The sequence below is a fragment of the Lepidochelys kempii genome, chromosome 1 (genome assembly GCF_965140265.1).
Source record: "Lepidochelys kempii isolate rLepKem1 chromosome 1, rLepKem1.hap2, whole genome shotgun sequence".
Classification (NCBI taxonomy): Eukaryota; Metazoa; Chordata; order Testudines; family Cheloniidae; genus Lepidochelys; species Lepidochelys kempii.
In genome coordinates this window covers 182,907,636-182,924,413 of record NC_133256.1, presented here as the reverse complement: position 1 = coordinate 182,924,413, position 16,778 = coordinate 182,907,636, and the positions used below count along the sequence as shown (strand labels likewise).

Genomic DNA, 16,778 nt, shown 5'->3' with positions numbered 1-16,778 from the left:
TTTTGATCTGGTGGCATAGACTGGGAGAGTCAGGGGAGAAGTAGGAAGGTTGAGGGTTGGGATGCCCACTGTTCTCTCTCCAGCCCCACAGTGCTTACCTGGAAAAAGTTAATACAGCCCTCATAGTTGTATTATCTTTTACACATAACCAACAGATCTCACCCTGCAGTCCTAGAGGCTTCTATGACAAAGTCACTCGTAGCTTGGCTTCAGTGAAGTTGCACTGCCAATGGGGTTCTGCTGGTGGCTAGAGCAGAGTGGAAGCAGCACAGGGTATCTGCATGATTTCTTGTGGGTTTGCTAGATTCCTCTTTTCTGGAATGTTGCCTCCCTGACCAGACAATATGGGAGAATTTCTGTGAGGGCTTCCTGGTGGAAACTCCTTTCCCATGTGGCTTTAGTCCATCCTATATTAAATTTTGCACTGTATGTATAAGAAATGAAAGATGGGTAGGTCAGAATGCATGACTATATAATGGTGCGTAAGCCATAATAAAGGGAAGGGACAAATATCTTGATGTCACTGCCTTAGCTACAGGAGAAGGTGTGAAGAGAAGTCAGAGTGCTACAAATCTATTTAGAAATATAAAGTTAAGGGGAAAATATGTCCTCTAGTCAATAAGACAACCTGGCTGCAGGATATCAAAACTGCTTTTCATTCTTTCTTTTCTGTTTGAAAACTGAAGTTCCCGTTTCGTTAGATCTGGATGAGCTGATCAGCCTGAGGCAATGATAAAAGGAGGGGATAAGTGGTTGCTCAAGTTGATCTGTATAAACTAATTTCACTGTACCTATAACTAAATAATTAATCCCAACCTCTCATTCATAGCAGAAGCTTTATAACTCCAGTATGGCACAGGTTATTAATAACAAGCATCATTGCATCCTCGGGCCTACAACTTCCAATGTTACTGAGTTCTAGGAAGCCAAATTACCTTCTGTAGTTCTAATGCTAGATTTGCATGAATGCAATTAGGGAAAGCTCCAGTATCCATAACGGACATTGTCAGCAATGTTAAAGTTAAACGAGATAACATGCATACTGTGCTGTCACACACATCTTGATAATGAATGATTTTAGAGACTGCCATCAAGTTGTAATCAGATCAATAGGGTGCATGCAACTGATTGAAAGTGAAAGACACAAAGCCGCTCATAATGAAATATTCTTCCTTATAGGTATATTAAATGGCCATAGCTAATGTAAAAGTAACCATGATGTAAGAGATAAAAAGGGTCAACTTCTCCCAAATTACTTTAATACCTCTGACAAAATACAGAGACCACTCAGATTTCAATAGTTGGTGGGTTTTGGAAAACTGTCAGTTCATCAAAGAGAGACATTAACATTTTGTGTATGCAGCCAACAACTAATACATCATTACCTATAGGATTTAAAAGGGGAAATATTTTGTGGTAATCAACATAAGTGGTGGTTTGGAGTGCAGGGTGCTTTTTGTATGTTTCGTTGTTTTTAAACATAGTAATCGTCAGCAGTGGAACCTTACTGGTCTAAAGAGCCCATCATTACTAGGCAAACTAATGATGAGCTTCAGCAGCATGAACAATATTAATCCAGGGGGTGTTTTGATAAATTTTAGTTCAACAACGGAGCCAGAAAATCACTAATTACAAAATGCTTAGAGAAATATTTATTATAAATATGTTAACTGCCAAATTTACCTAAAGGTACTTTGCCACTTCAAGTGAATCATGCTTTTGGCGAGTTTGCAAATGCCAGAGTAGCATATATAATTTGTTGCACTTCAATTACTTATAAGAAGGAAACAGACTTCATATTTCTCATTTCAGTGATTTTTTTTACAATCTGAGACTCACCTTAAAAAGTGTTTCCTTTTATTTTGCGGTGGTTCTTAAAAAGTTGCCCATGTATAAAAGCTAGGGGGAAAAAAAGGATTGCAACAGGTGTTGCAATGGAGTTAATGAACTCATCTCACCTCTGAGATCTGGGTTCATATCCAGACTGTAGGAGTCGCCATTTTCCAGCAGTTACCACACGGGAAGTAACAGATTTAAATGGTGGAGATCTGTGGTAATGGTGTGGTAACAGCTGCCAAATGATGACTCTTGTAATGGCTTCTACTGTACTTTTGTTCCATCAAGCTATTTCACACTTAATATTAAGGCCTTTATTCTTTTGACATGAAGCATCAAGACAAATCAGGCAAAACAAAAGAATCATAACTAAGTGAGAACCATGCCATTTTATTAGATTAGTATTATGAACTTGTGATACTAGACAATTTGGGGGGCGATTTTAACATAAGGCCTGATTCTCTGGGGTGATGCAAGACCTTCAGCTTACATTGGGAGTTGACAGTGCTCAGCACTAGGCTATAATTTATCTTTAGTATCCTGTCTCGAATGGCTTATAAAATAAATAGCAACTGCCTTGTAATTCTTGGTTTTTGTTTATATGTGACCTAGCCACTCATAGACAGTTATAGCTAAACACCATGTTTTATGGATGCAATTATGTATAAAACATTTCCCAATATACTCTCAAATACATTTTTGCCTGTTGCTTAATTAGCAAGGTGTTCTCCACAAATATTAGAAAGATATATGGTGTACAAAATTTATTAGACACCTACTAATAAAAGGAAGTCAGCCTGTTGCTTACTAGTAGAGGGTGCTCTGAAAAGAATAATTGCACTTTTAATTTTTTCTTGTCATTCTTTCATGTGGTCTTAATCATTTGCTTATAGTTGGTTGAAACAAAAAGTTCTAATATTAATCAAGGTACTCTCCCTTACAGAATTTAAAGAGATGTACTCACCATGTACAATCAGGACATACTCTGTGCTGTTTTGGCCAATAGGGTTTGTTGCTTCACATCGATATGTACCATTGTCCGTTTTGTTTAGGAAACTAATTCTTAGGTCCCTACCATTGACAACCATTCTCTCTGGGTCTGGTAGTTCTCCGCCATCCTTTGTCCACAATACTGGTTCCGGCCTATTGGATCCAAATCAACAAACTGTATCAGTTGTAAGTAACACATACTGTAGCATATAAAACACTCAGACAACAGCATTAGAGATAGGTGAGCAGAGGGAGGCACCATTTATCAGCTACCAAGGAATATCCATCAATTACTTGAATTTTTGGTATTGCATGTATATTGGACACCAAGCACTGTCTTCTAGATTACTTTGAAAGTGATACCGTCACATCAGCCAATCCATGTGTTCAAATGAGATGCCACTCCAGAGAGGGTGGTACTTATAATAATACACCTGCAACATTACTATGCAAAGGGTAGTCTGGGTAGGTAAGTGTGCCCCTAGTAAACTGGTACTACACCCACATGTTCAAAAATATAACCATAGGTGGTTATGATACACTAATAATAAAAACCCCAGTATGTTTGTCTTTCCCAATGGCTAAGTGACCCAGCAGCTCTTCATAAAGGGAAAGAAGGTAAGTCCCTGTGAGAATATGAAGGGTTGTCAGGACATTATGGGGAGTCATCAGATGAGGGAATGAGAAACCACAAAGAATGTGAGGAGGGCATTTGGACATTCAAGTGAGTTATGACAAAATGATTCTGGAAGAAAATCTTAAGTTTGGAGAAGTGGTTGGATGTTCAAATTGCTTGGACAACACACATTAATCCCAAGTGGACTTTACTGTGTTTAGTGAGTTTCCTGAACCAACCATAACCATCTCTAATTGGCATGTTTTAATCTAAATTTGGTTTTGTAGAGAAGTTTTGCCAGAAGCCAAAATAAACCCCCCACCCCACCACCAACTCATATGTTAAAAGAATGACACTTCTATCATCACTAAACATTGGTAGTTTAGGAACAATTGTCCTACTTCTTCGAAAAAAGCAGTAATCATTAGCAAAGTTAGCAGAAATAAATGTTTCCCTAATGTTTTATCAGATGGACATAGCAAGGTTGGGGAATTATCTTCGCAAAGAGGCTGAGAAATCTAAATAGAGCAAAAGAGATTAAGATAATGTGGCCCTGTTAACATTTTTTCTTTAATTGCCACCATAGTACATCTTGAGAGTTGTAGTCCATCTAGGGACCTCAGCACCCAGAGGAGAAAGGGGACATGAGGTGCCTGAAATACAGCTGACAAGGCACCGTGGTGGCATTTTCTAATTGACTATTTCAGTTTTCAGCTGAAACTTTCAGTTTTTGATTCCATCCTAAGAAGCTGAAATTTCCCACAGGGGGAAAAGAAAAATGACCGATTTTTCAGCCTAAAATCACCTGTGTGGAATTGCAAACGAGGAGTTATAAATATCTTTGTGATGGGCAAGTGTAGGGATGAGAGGTTTGCTTGCTGAATACTGAACAGCTAGAGACCAGATTTACCTGAGGATCTGAGATGCTAATCAATAAACCAAGATGTACCTCATAGACCATCCACCATGTTGAACATGCATTTGATTATATGAACCAAGTCTAAGGAAACAGACAAACCAGAGCAACGGTTACCATCCCAACCAAGATGGTAAGGAACAAAGTGGAAAGGAGAAACTGCAGCTTTGCATTCATTCCTAGCAACTTTCATGTTGCCATTTGATACCTGACTCCCCACTAGAGAGTATCCAGGCTGCCTACAGTAAGTGAGACATCCCTAATGATGAAGGTGTTTAAATATGCAGTCAGTTTCCACTTCTTCATGAATATCTGTGTGTGCAACATCATAGCTGTTTCCAAACCAATGAATTATGGTTGTGATGATGATATTCAGTACGTTTGTATGTTATAGGCCAAAGTCGACACTCCTTCACTCAGGTGAATACCTAGAGTGAACCCAATTAATCAAGAATCGTTCCAAACTTGTACTTATGTACCTGGGAGCAGAATTTGGCCTTTTATGTTTTAATTTTCATGTCAATACATTTAGCTATATGACCAAATAATTAAGCAAAATAAAATAGCTGTTAGGAATTCAGCATTTAGGGATTGAGTTTTGCTGAGCACCACAAGGCCTAACTTTCAGAATATCGCTGGGATTTACAAAGCTTAAAAGTTTGGCACCTCTCCTCCCTATAGGATGAATGGGGAGAGATAGGTGCCTATCTCCCCAAGAGGGTCACAGCTCGTCTTAACATTCTGCCAGTGGCTAGTTTAGGTAGCTCCATGCTCAGCATGCTGCGTTTTGTGAATCCCATTTTTAGGCAACTAAGTCCAGGCTGCAGGGAGGCACCTATCTCCACAGCCATGAACCCTCTGCTGGAGTTAAGTGAATCTTGTAAGAAGTGATGATGATGGAGAAGCACGCTCATAACATTTAGTTCAGTGACTAGTGTACACTTCCAGGGTGTGGGAGATCCTCTGCATGAACAGGAGAAGGGATTTGCACAGGGATCTGCCACCTCTCAGGGGAATGCCCCAGCTTCTGGGTTATGGGATATTCTGAGGTGAGTCTCTCTCAGTTGCTCCTGTTGAAACTGTCCCACTTTGGATAAATAATTAAACAGTCACTGGGACAGAGAATGAGTGTGAGAATGATGCCATAGCCTGATGGGTAGGGCACTCACCTTGGAGGTGGGAGACTGAGGATTCAGTATCCCTACTCCAATGACTCTTTGACTATTTATCCAAAGCTCCACTCCCCTATTCTTTTTTTGTCAAGTTAGGCGGGCTCTGAGCATGCCTACCAGAGTGGGCCCACAGGTGAGTTAGTTGGAGAAGCACCTATCTATCTTCCCCCAGTTCATGGATCATTAATGTGTATGCTCAGAAGCATAGGCACCAAGGGAACTTTTGCTGCAAAAACTTAGGCCGCAAATGAGTTTAGGTGCCTAGTGTTAGGTGGCAGATGTGGGGGGGGGGAATGGTGAATAGCAGTGTCACCTAAATCTGGGACAGTAAGGTACGTAAATCCCATTATGAATCTACTCATAGACCCCCAGTTCAGCAAACCACTATTCAAGAAATCACCGAAATTCTTAACTTTAGACTTAAGCTTAAATCTTACTGGCTTTACTGAGGTTTAAGAACAGAAGCTATATTGCTTTCCTGAAAAGTGATGGATTTAAGCATAGGCTTAAGTTCTTTGCTGAATTGTGGCTTCAGATCGGGCATATAAGAATACAATCCCATGAAGGGCAAGGACATGATTTTCTTTAGATTGCACTGCAAGTATAAGTGACATAATGTTTGCTGTCGTATACTATTGATCACTATGTTGATTTTTGTTTTAAACAACTTCTTCATGAAAATCTCCACCTAATTTAGTAGCAGAGGCATCATTTCAGAAACATTCTAGGGGTAGGGGCAATGTTGTGTCAGCATTCCCGCTTCTGCCTCCCCGCTGAGACTGCAGCTGCTCGTGGGGGCAGGAGGAGTTAGCGAGCTGATTTTATCCCGGAGTAAGGTGGGATGCTGGTCATATCCCGGGGAGTAAGAGGTGGGCTCTGGGAAGGGATTGGGGCCTGGCTTGCTCCACACAAGTTCAACCCAGGCTGCTGTTGCTGCTTTCTGTCCTGCCAGTGAGGAGAGCAGTGCTGATAAGCTGGCACTTAAGAGCTCTGGCCCATCCTGCCCCATTTCATAGCAGCCCTTTCAGGCCCAGGGCAGACACCTGGCAAGGAGCTATGAAAATTCAGGATAGGGAGTAGGACAAATGCCCCCTAACCCATAGCAAAGAGCATTTCCTGTTTCGTGGAACTTAAATGATTTGTGCTCTTTATGAGAAAATAAAGACGTTTTGGTATTAACCGTAGTAATTACCCTTGTGGTAGTTTGCTGAAGTCTTGTTTAATATGATTTGGATTTACTATCCAGATCAACTGCTCAGTGGGACACTCATTCAAAAAAGCACTGGAGCACATGCTTAAATTCATCGTTATTCAGGAAATCACATAAGTATGTGCTTAATTTTAAGCACATGCTTAAGTACCATTGACTTTAATGGGTATTAAACATGTGCTTTAAGTGAAGTGCGTGCTTCAGCACCCTTACTTAATGAGGAAACTAAATATACAGGGCCTAAATATACAAACAAATATATTTCTATCCCTTATGTTAATATACACAGTAATACAGGGAATTCTCGGACTTAACGACGCCTGACTTAGGTCAGATGTAACTTATGACGCTTTTCAATTGATTGCCTGTTTTGCCCCTACGATGCTTGTTTCACCCTTAGGTCGCTTGATTTGCATAAAGTTCGCTTGAAATCATTTCCTGGTTGCGTTATACTGATATGGAGCTGGAAGGGGTCGCTTCTGATAGGCTTCGACGCAGCAAGGTAGCTTTTTGCTAATTGGGGTTGCCAATTATTTTTGATTGGCTGAGCCCGGGGCCGGGAGCCAATCAGAATGCTTGATCAGTGACTGGCTGAGGCTGGTTTTCGGAGCTTGTATTGCCGGCATTCTGAGCAGCATATGTGAGTTTATATGATTACTTGAATGCTGTTTACAAAATACAGTGTACAGTAAATACTTTGATGTTGCAACATTAGTCATCTATAATTCATTTAGTATAAAAATCTGGGTTATTGTGAGGAAAATAGCGTACCAATCCCCCCTTCATACCATTGATTCCTTTGGGAAAAGCGCTTTCATCTTACATCACAATTCTGAGGAATGAATTGTGTCTTAAGTCCAAGGACTCCCTGTATAATGGCCTTTATATGTAAATGACCAGCCTGTCCCAATATGTAAAGGAAAAGTGTGGAAATCTGATTTGTCATAATTTGCTAACAAAGGTTGATCAGTACAATTTTTTAATCACACTCCTCATTGCTTCTCATTTACTAATTTACTGAGAGGTTACATTCCCAAGAGCAGGAACTCCGAAGTGTTTCTGCCAGAATGTACATCACTGCTTTCATAAAATGCATTTTTAAGCAGTTTCTTTACAACAATAATTTACAGAAGTAAAAATCTTAATTTAAATTAGACAGAAAACCCATAGGACCACAAATAGCCATCAAGTGAATGCTTGGCTACATTTACCTCCAGGGACCTTATTATGTCTTAATAAATAGTGTTTATACAATTCATTAGAGAGCCAAGAGTGAATTATTATAATCTTGTATTGACGAGGTGGCTACATTTTTTTTTATGTTGGATGATGTTCCAAGCAGAGGGACCCTCTTTCCCAGTAAATACTTTGTGAGGGGGGAATATGCCCAATTTGAGGACACATTTAATATTCCATAGTATCAGACAAACATATACTCCCAATACGGTGCATATATAGAAAAAATATATAGGGTACTGTCAGGGTTCCCTCCCCACTCTGAACTCTAGGTTACAGATGTGGGGACCCGCATGAGAGACCCCCTAAGCTTATTTCTACCAGCTTAGGTTAAAAACTCCCCAAGGCACAAATTCTCCCTTGTAACTTGGATTATTGCCACCACCAAGCGATTTAGACAAACTCAGGGAAAGGACCACTTGGAGTTCCTACTCTTCCTTATTATCCCCCCCAAGCTCTGACACCCCCTTTCCTGGGGAGGCTTGAGAACAAACAAGATGAGCACAGACCAAACTCGGGTTTTTTTAGGACACTAAAAAAAACAAATCAGATTCTAAAAGAAACAGAACTTTCTTAGAAAGAAAAAAGGTAAAATAAGCACCTCTGTAAATTTAGAATGGAAGATAATCTTACAGGGCAATCAGATTCAAAAACACAGAGGATTTCCCTCTGGGCCAAACTTTAAAGTTACAAAAAGAAAACCAGGAAAAACCTTCCTCTCAGCACAGAGAAAATCACAAGCCAAAACAAAAATAAGCTAATGCATTCCCTTGCTAGTACTTACTGATTCTAATGGAGTTGGATTGCTTGCTTTCTTGATCTATGTCCAACAAGCACACAGGACAGACAGACCAAAACCTTTCCCCCACCCCAGATTTGAAAGTATCTTGTCCCCTTATTGGTCCTTTTGGTTAGGTGCCAGCCAGGTTACCTGAGCTTCTTAACCCTTTACAGGTAAAAGCATTTTGTGCCTCTGGCCAGGAGGGATTTTATAGTACTATATACAGGAAGGTTGTTACCATTCCCTTTATATTTATGACAGGTACACTACATAATTTTAGCACATTTGAACAGGTTTGGGAATGAATTAGCTGATGTGATGTTGACCATAGCAATGTAGTTATTGTAGACCAGGACAAATAGTGTTCATCACTGTGCAAGCTACTTGTGATTACTTGCGCTACATTAATGGTTTAATCACAATTAACTGATATGATGCTGAGAACAATGTGTTCTAATGAACAATAGCCAAATACGGGGGGTGTAAATGTCAGCTAACCCAGTGGTCCCCAAACTTTTCAGGGTCATGTCCCCCCTTACCCTGCCTGAGGCTGGGAGTGGGGCCGCGGTTTCAGGGCTGTGGGATTCAGACAGAGATAACGGGGCCAAGGCTGGAGCCGCAGCTGCAGGGAAGCCGGGGCCAGGTGCAGAGCTCCAGTTGGGCTGTGGTCAGGAGCCGAGGCCCTGGGTGTGGGGACAGGGCCCGACCAGAGCTGGGAACAGATTGGGGCTGGGTGGCGCAGTTTGGGGACCTCTGTTTTAACATTTTGTCATGTAGACAAGCCCGTACATGGTCCAAGGAATACTATACTTCTGATATCATTCATTTCAAGCTACTCTTTCAAGGTTTACAAACATCTGCAAAGACTGAAAGCTTTGCATTCAACAGTTACCTCATAAATGAATTCGACAGAAGACACCTTGTTTGTTATACATAGAGTAGATTCAATTAATATGACTGTATAAAAAAGGATTTTGTTTAAAGCAAAGCCAGGCGTATTTGCAACAAAATAACCAAGATACGATAAAGTATTAGATAAAGGAATATCATGGTCTAGGCCAGGGGTCGGCAACCTTTCAGAAGTGGTGTGCCGAGTCTTCATTTATTCACTTTAATTTAAGGTTTGGCGTGCCAGTAATACATTTTAACGTTTTTTTAGAAGGTCTCTCTCTATAAGTCTATATATTATATAACTAAACTATTGTCGTATGTAAACAAGGTTTTCAAAATGTTTAAGAAGTGTCATTTAAAATTCAATTAAAATGCTGATCTAACGCTGCCGGCCCGCTCAGCCCACTGCTAGCCTGTATGAGTTGGAATGTCACACACTTCAAGCCAGGGTGTGCAGCAGAACCCCCAGCACCCATAGTTCCAGCACCTATGGATAGTAGGCTTGAATATTTTAGGATAAAATGTTGACAAATGCTTAAGCGTGAACTTGTCTTTGCAATGAATTGATGTATACGATAATTAGTTGAAATCATTAATGTACTAACCTAAACATCATTAGGGTAGGAGGTTAGATATGGACAAGGGAGGCTAAGCATTTGAATTAATATTCATGACAGTCCCTAGGCCTTATAATAGGACAGACTATCATATAAGAGACAGATCTGGACCAAGGGATGCATTGGCCCTGCCAGAAACAGGCTGGACCTTAGTCTCTTACACCCAGATCCCCAAGGAAGGGTGCAAGTATATGAGCACAGTTACAAAATGTCACCTTAATTCTGTATTTATGCTGTCTTTTTATTTGGTTTGACGCTTTTCTGTCTTTACTAATTGTGCTAATAAAAGTGGTTAAAACTTTGCTTTGCCCTCAATGAACGTCACCGTTGTGCATACTGAGGTTCCCAACCAGATATTAAACTTAATAACCTTGATTCTGTTGTGCTGGACTAAAATCCTACAATCCCCCAGCTCTTTAAATTAGAATTAATTGGAAATCAATAATAATAACCACTAAATAACCGGATAACCGTGTACATGGACAAACAAAGATTACAGGTATTATTACTTCAGGAGGCATTTGCAGTAAAGCCTGTTTGATCCAACATGTGCAATTGTGCAGACACAAAGCAAAGAGCTTTGTGATCTGAGCTCAGCATCTGCTATAATCAAGGTGCCTGTGAAGACCCTGAAATTGGCATCAGATCTAACTCCAGTGCCTGTACATAATCAGGACACAGGGCATCAGATCTGTTGAAACAAAAAGCCTATTAGGTTCTCATAGACTCAGACATTAAGGTCAGAAGGGACTATTATGATCATCTTGTCTGATCTCCTGCACAATGCAGGCCACAGAATCTCATCCACCCACTCCTGCACTAAACCTCTCACCTATGTCTGAGCTATTGAAGTCCTCAAATCATGGTTTAAAGACTTCAAGGTGCAGAGAGTCCTCCAGCAAGTGACCCATGCCCCATGCTACAGAGGAAGGCAAAAAACCCCCAGGGCCTCTTCCAATCTGCCCTGGAGGAAAATTCCTTCCTTACCCAAATATGGCGATCAGCTGAACCCTGAGCATGTGGGCAAGATTCACCAGCCAGATACCCAGGAAAGAATTCTCTGTAGTAACTCAGATCCCACCCCATCTAACATCCCATCACAGGCCATTGGGCCTATTTACCATGAATAGTTAAAGATCAATTAATTGCCAAAATCATGTTATCCCATCATACCATCTCCTCCATAAACTTATCGAGTTTAATCTTGAAGCCAGACAGGTCTTTTGCCCCCACTGCTTCTCTTGAAAGGTCATTCCAGAACTTCACTCCCTGGGGACTGGTCTTGCTTTGAGCAGGGGGTTGGACTAGATGACCTCCTGAGGTCCCTTCCAACCCTGATATTCTATGATGGTTAGAAATTTCAAGTCTAAATTTCAAGTCTAATTTCAAGTCTAAATTTCCCGATGGCCAGTTTATATCCATTTGTTCTTGTGTCCACATTGGTACTGAGCTTAAATAATTCCTCTCCCTCTCCGGTATTTATCCCTCTGATATATTTATAGAGAGCAATCCTATCTCCCCTCAGCCTTCTTTTGGTTAGGCTAAACAAGCCAAGCTCCTTAAGCCTCCTTTCATAAGACAGGTTTTCCATTCCTTGGATCATCCTAGTAGCCCTTCTCTGTACCTGTTCCAGTTTGAATTCATCCTTCTTAAACATGGGAGACCAGAACTGCACACAGTATTCCAGATGAGGTCTCACCAGTGCCTTGTATAACAGTACTAACACCTCCTTATCTCTACTGGAAATACCTCGCCTGATGCATCCCAAGACCGCATTAGCTTTTTTCATGGCCATATCACATTGGCGGCTCACAGTAATCCTGTGATCAACGAATACGCCAAGGTCCTTCTCCTCCTCCATTACTTCTAATTGATGCGTCCCCAGCTTATAACCAAAATTCTTGTTAATAATCCCTAAATGCATGACCTTACACTTCTCACTATTAAATTTCATCCTATTACTTTTACTCCAGTTTGATCCTCCTATATGATATCCCAGTCCTTCTCTAAGTTGGCAATACCTCCCAGCTTTGTATCATCCACAAACTTTATTAGCACACTCCCACTTTTTGGGCCGAGGTCAGTAATAAAAAGATTCCATAAGATTGGTCCCAAAACTGATCCCTGAGGAACTCCACTGGTAACCTCCCTCCAGCCTGATAGTTCATCTTTCAATATGACCTGCGGTAGTCTCCCTTGTAACCAATTCCTTATCCACCTTTCAATTTTCATATTGATCCCCATCTTTTCCAATTTAGCTAATAATTCCCTATGTGGGAACACCTTACTGAAATCTAGATAAATTAGATCCACTGCATTTTCTTTGTCTAAAAAATCTGTTACTTTCTTCTAGAAGGAGATCAATCTGGTTTGGCATGATCTATCTTTTGTAAAACTGGCACCAGATTCAAGGGCACAGCCACATGAGAGGCCATCTGATTTGTCTGTTGCAGCAATGAAGATGATGGTTAAGGAAAGGATGGCCACTGTCATTAGGTCCAGAACCCAGAGGTATCCCAGACTTAAAGTAAAAGCAGTCTACTGGGAGAAATTTAAACAAAATACTATGCCACCAGTTTCAAAGACAAGAATGCTTCCTGGTTCTGGTAGTATCTCTGATCACATCAATTACAGCTCTGAGGCTGGATCCGCATTCAGAGGTGAAGCAAAATAGACCTAAACAACTCAGAGGCACTGACTCCAAAGATGGGATATACCCCTGGATATAGAGTCCTTATCCTGGTTATGAAATGGCACCAGAGAGTGTACAGTGGCAAGAGTTGCCTTCTTGGGCTGCATGACCCTACTGGCATACATCAAGGGAATTTACGGAGTCTCCCATGTGCGGTATTGAACCTCGCCCCGCCACACACACACACACGCCTTAGCAAGGATCAAGGTTGCTTTCAAACAACAGATCTGAGCTTCCCAGACCAGTCTCCCTGTCCTGCCTTCAGGGATTATCCTCCTACAGTGATCCCGATACTCAATCCAAAGAGGAAAAGAGAGTTAGCCGTACAGAGGAGTTGCCAGCAACTAGAGACCGACTCATCTCCTAATAAAAATGTCAGAATAACTTCTGCTTCCTCTTCTCCAGAGTACGCTCTGCAATTTCATGAAATGGTAGATGGCAGTGACTTCACAACTGCCCTCTGTGGCAATGAAAGAATCCCCCTATCCAGTTTGACATTTTTGGGGCCCCTTCCAGGAGTAAAGTTTCTTTGCCCATATTGAATGGATTGTTGCAACCTGCCAAATCTTTTTAATATAGCCTAGCTTCTTATTAGTCCATTTCCAAAAAGGCTGATATATACCTCTTACCTTATGAGGCTTTTTCTTATTTTTATATGCATCCCAGCCCTAACTCTTTAATTATAGCAGCTGCTATCAAGAAGATATAGACATGAACAAGCACATTCCACCCCACATGACATGGAGGATAAAAAAAGGGATGCAATAAGAAGAAAAGTGTTTACTTTGTCCTCCCTTGGTATTAGGGTAGCCAACTATCAGGTGGTTCACCTATAGGAAAAGATGACCTAATACTAGCTGAAGATCAACATAAAGGATAATACCATTTTAACAGAGGTCCAGAACATAGAAAAACATGGTTTTAGGGCTTAATTTGATGCTTTGATTCTTTGGTCAGAGCAATAGTATATGCTATTACTTTAAGAAGGCATGCCTGTGGTTTAGTTCATCTAAAGAAACTAAATTTAAAGTAAAGGACCTCTCCATTGAAGGGTTGATTTATTTAATAATAAAACAGACAAGCTTTGGAGAAGCTAAAGAATATGGGGTCTAATGCAAAACCCCTTGCTTAATTCTTTCTGGCAGGAGTAGAAATTCTGCCTCTGCATTTAGCTACCACAGGTAATTTTACCCTCCATTGTCTTCCTCAGACTATTTTTCTCAGAGGCAACAGTTAAGCCAGTGGGAAGTCTTTTTTGTCCACACACAAAAGGAAACACTCTTCCTTATCTTTTGGGACACTTAGGCTTCAATTCTGGAGTAAGTGTTAGGAGCTGCAAATCAATTTATACCAGTCCTCCCCACCCTTTAATGGGGAACAAGCTGCCTCACTTTATCAACAAATGTAAAGTGGAAGTTCTAGAAAAAAGGGTATAATTCAATACCCTGTCTTCATCCAACCTTCCCTATTCGGGGATCCCTCTCAGGAGAGCATGCCAGAGGTGCAGTCCTCCTACTCCCAGGAGCTATAGAAGAGGTTTTGAGAGAATTCTGGGATTGGAGTTTTTTATTCAAGACACTTCCTCATAATAAAGAGCAACACTGGACTTCGTCCAATTCTATATTTAAGAAAGCTCAAAAGCTCAACACCTTTACCAGAAAATTCTAATTCCACTTGTTGAAACTTGCGTCCATTATTGTCTTCCTCTCTTCCCTAGATTGATTAGCAGCTCTTGATCACAAGGATGCTTGTTTTCATATAGCTATAAGACCAAGCAGGGCTTTGGAGCTGTGCTCTGACTCCAGTCCAGCTCCAAGCAAAAACCTACAGTTTCACTGCTCCGGAGCTGCTCTGCATTCCGGCTCCGGGCTCTGCTCCAAAGCCCTCGGACCAAGTCATCGGAAATACCTCCATTTTATGGTGGGCCAGAGACATTGATAATTCATAGAGACAAGATAGTTCTGAATCCTGACCTTGGGTTTCTGACCTAAAATAGTGTCAGAATTCCATGTGATTCAAACCATAAATCTACCAGTTTTCTACCCTAGACCACATGGTAACAGGAGGGACTCCACTTTACATAATTTAGATGCTAAAAGAGCATGTGTATCAAATGTGTATCTGTTGTGACGGGGCAAGGCCAGATGGCTATAGAAAAGTAGTGGGAAATAGATATATTAGCTCCAGGCTAAACAAATCCCTGGTACCAGGATAAGTGAAATGGAAGCTGCTCCAGGTCAATTAAGACACCTGGGGCCAATTAAGAGCTTTCCAGAAGGCAGGGAGAATGCTAGGTTGATTGGGACACCTGAAGCCAATCAGGGGCTGGCTGAAACTAGTTAAAAGCCTCCCAGTCAGTCAGGTGGGGGTGTCTGTCAGGAGCTGTGGAAGGAAGTTGTGCTGTTGGAGAGGCTGAGTAGTACACACCATGTCAGGCACAAGGAAGGAGGCCCTGAGGTAAGGGTGAAGTGGAGCTTGAGGAAGTGAGGGCTGCTGTGGGGGAAGTAGCCCAGGGAATTGTACATGTCATGTTTCTAAAAGGTCAGCTACCATAGCTGATACTATTAGGGTCCCTGAGCTGGAGCCTGGAGTAGAGGGTGGGCCCAGGCTCCCCACCACCACCACCTTTCCCCCTGATTAATCACTGAGACTGGGAGACAACAGAGACTGTGGAAAGAAGGATAACTTCTCCTCACCTCCCTCACTGGCTTCTGATGAAAATGGCTCAGTAGACTGTGACCCTTGTCTCTAGAGAAAGAAGGGTTACATGGAGGGTCACAGTGAGCCTCTGAGGCTAGTGAAATCCGCCAGGAAACGTGGGATCCATGGAGGCAAGGACAGAGCTTTGTCACAAGGGATTTTGTAAAAATCCACTAATTTGATTCTCTCTTACGCCAAAAATAATAAGAGCCAGCAGTATAATCTCAAACCATTTCCAAATGGGTTGAACAGTACATTCTAGAAAGTTATAAACTAGCAGCTCTCAGGGTATTAAATCAAATTCTACTAGGGCAATGGCTATGTCCTTAGCTTAACTCAGATATGTTCCAGTTCAGGAAATATATAGGACTGCCACCTGGAATTCTGAATCATTCTGCTTTAGATCCAGCAGCTAGAGCTGATGCTCAGTTTGGAAGGGTTTGTTGTACTTCTAACACTATTTAATTAGGACACTGAGTACCTTCTCCAGGATTGGATTACTGCTTGCCAAACCATCCCTTGAGACTATGCATGAAGAAATTGAGGTTACTTGTAACAGAGTTCTTTAAGATGGACTCTGCATACTCACACTCCTCACCCAACTTCCCCTCTTCCTCAGAGTCCTAATAAGCAGGGATCCTAGAAATCTGGTTACCATAGAAAAATGCTTAATTGGCATTTTTCTAGAGAATCTTTAGTTTTCACATTTTGTGAAAAAATAAGAACATACATTAACTACATTTTAATGACCATATGAGTGTCACTCAATGCACACAACTTCCCCCTCATGTTGATTTTTGAATTAGCTTTAAAATTACATAAACATACTCCGATAGACTGCTTTCGGTGTATAGGGGTCCATGTTTTAATGCCTGTGAAATTTCACTTCAGCCTCGAGGACTAACTCAGAGTAATGTTAATATAAAAGCAACTTTCACTTTATTTTTTGTGCATTAAAAAAAACCATTTTCTGAAAATACAGACAGAAATATTTGGCATATGTAAGGAATACAAATTGCAATTCTATTAATTTTATTTTATCATAATGATTGATGTCACTGGCGGGTTTTGAACTTGCTTAAAAAAATTAAATATTTCAATAAAACATTGTGTTCAGCTAA

The 16,778-nt window shown here is 41.0% G+C and overlaps 1 protein-coding gene across 6 annotated transcripts in view; it reads right to left on the bottom strand.

The window, feature by feature from the left end:
* Positions 1-16,778, bottom strand: part of CADM2 (cell adhesion molecule 2) — a 1,033,208-nt gene that overhangs the window by 88,009 nt on the left and 928,421 nt on the right. For all 6 annotated transcript variants that reach the window (XM_073304095.1, XM_073304130.1, XM_073304112.1 and 3 more), the window contains one exon: positions 2,801-2,979. In XM_073304095.1, the coding sequence (XP_073160196.1) occupies positions 2,801-2,979 (179 nt within the window). The remainder of the gene's footprint in view (positions 1-2,800; positions 2,980-16,778) is intronic.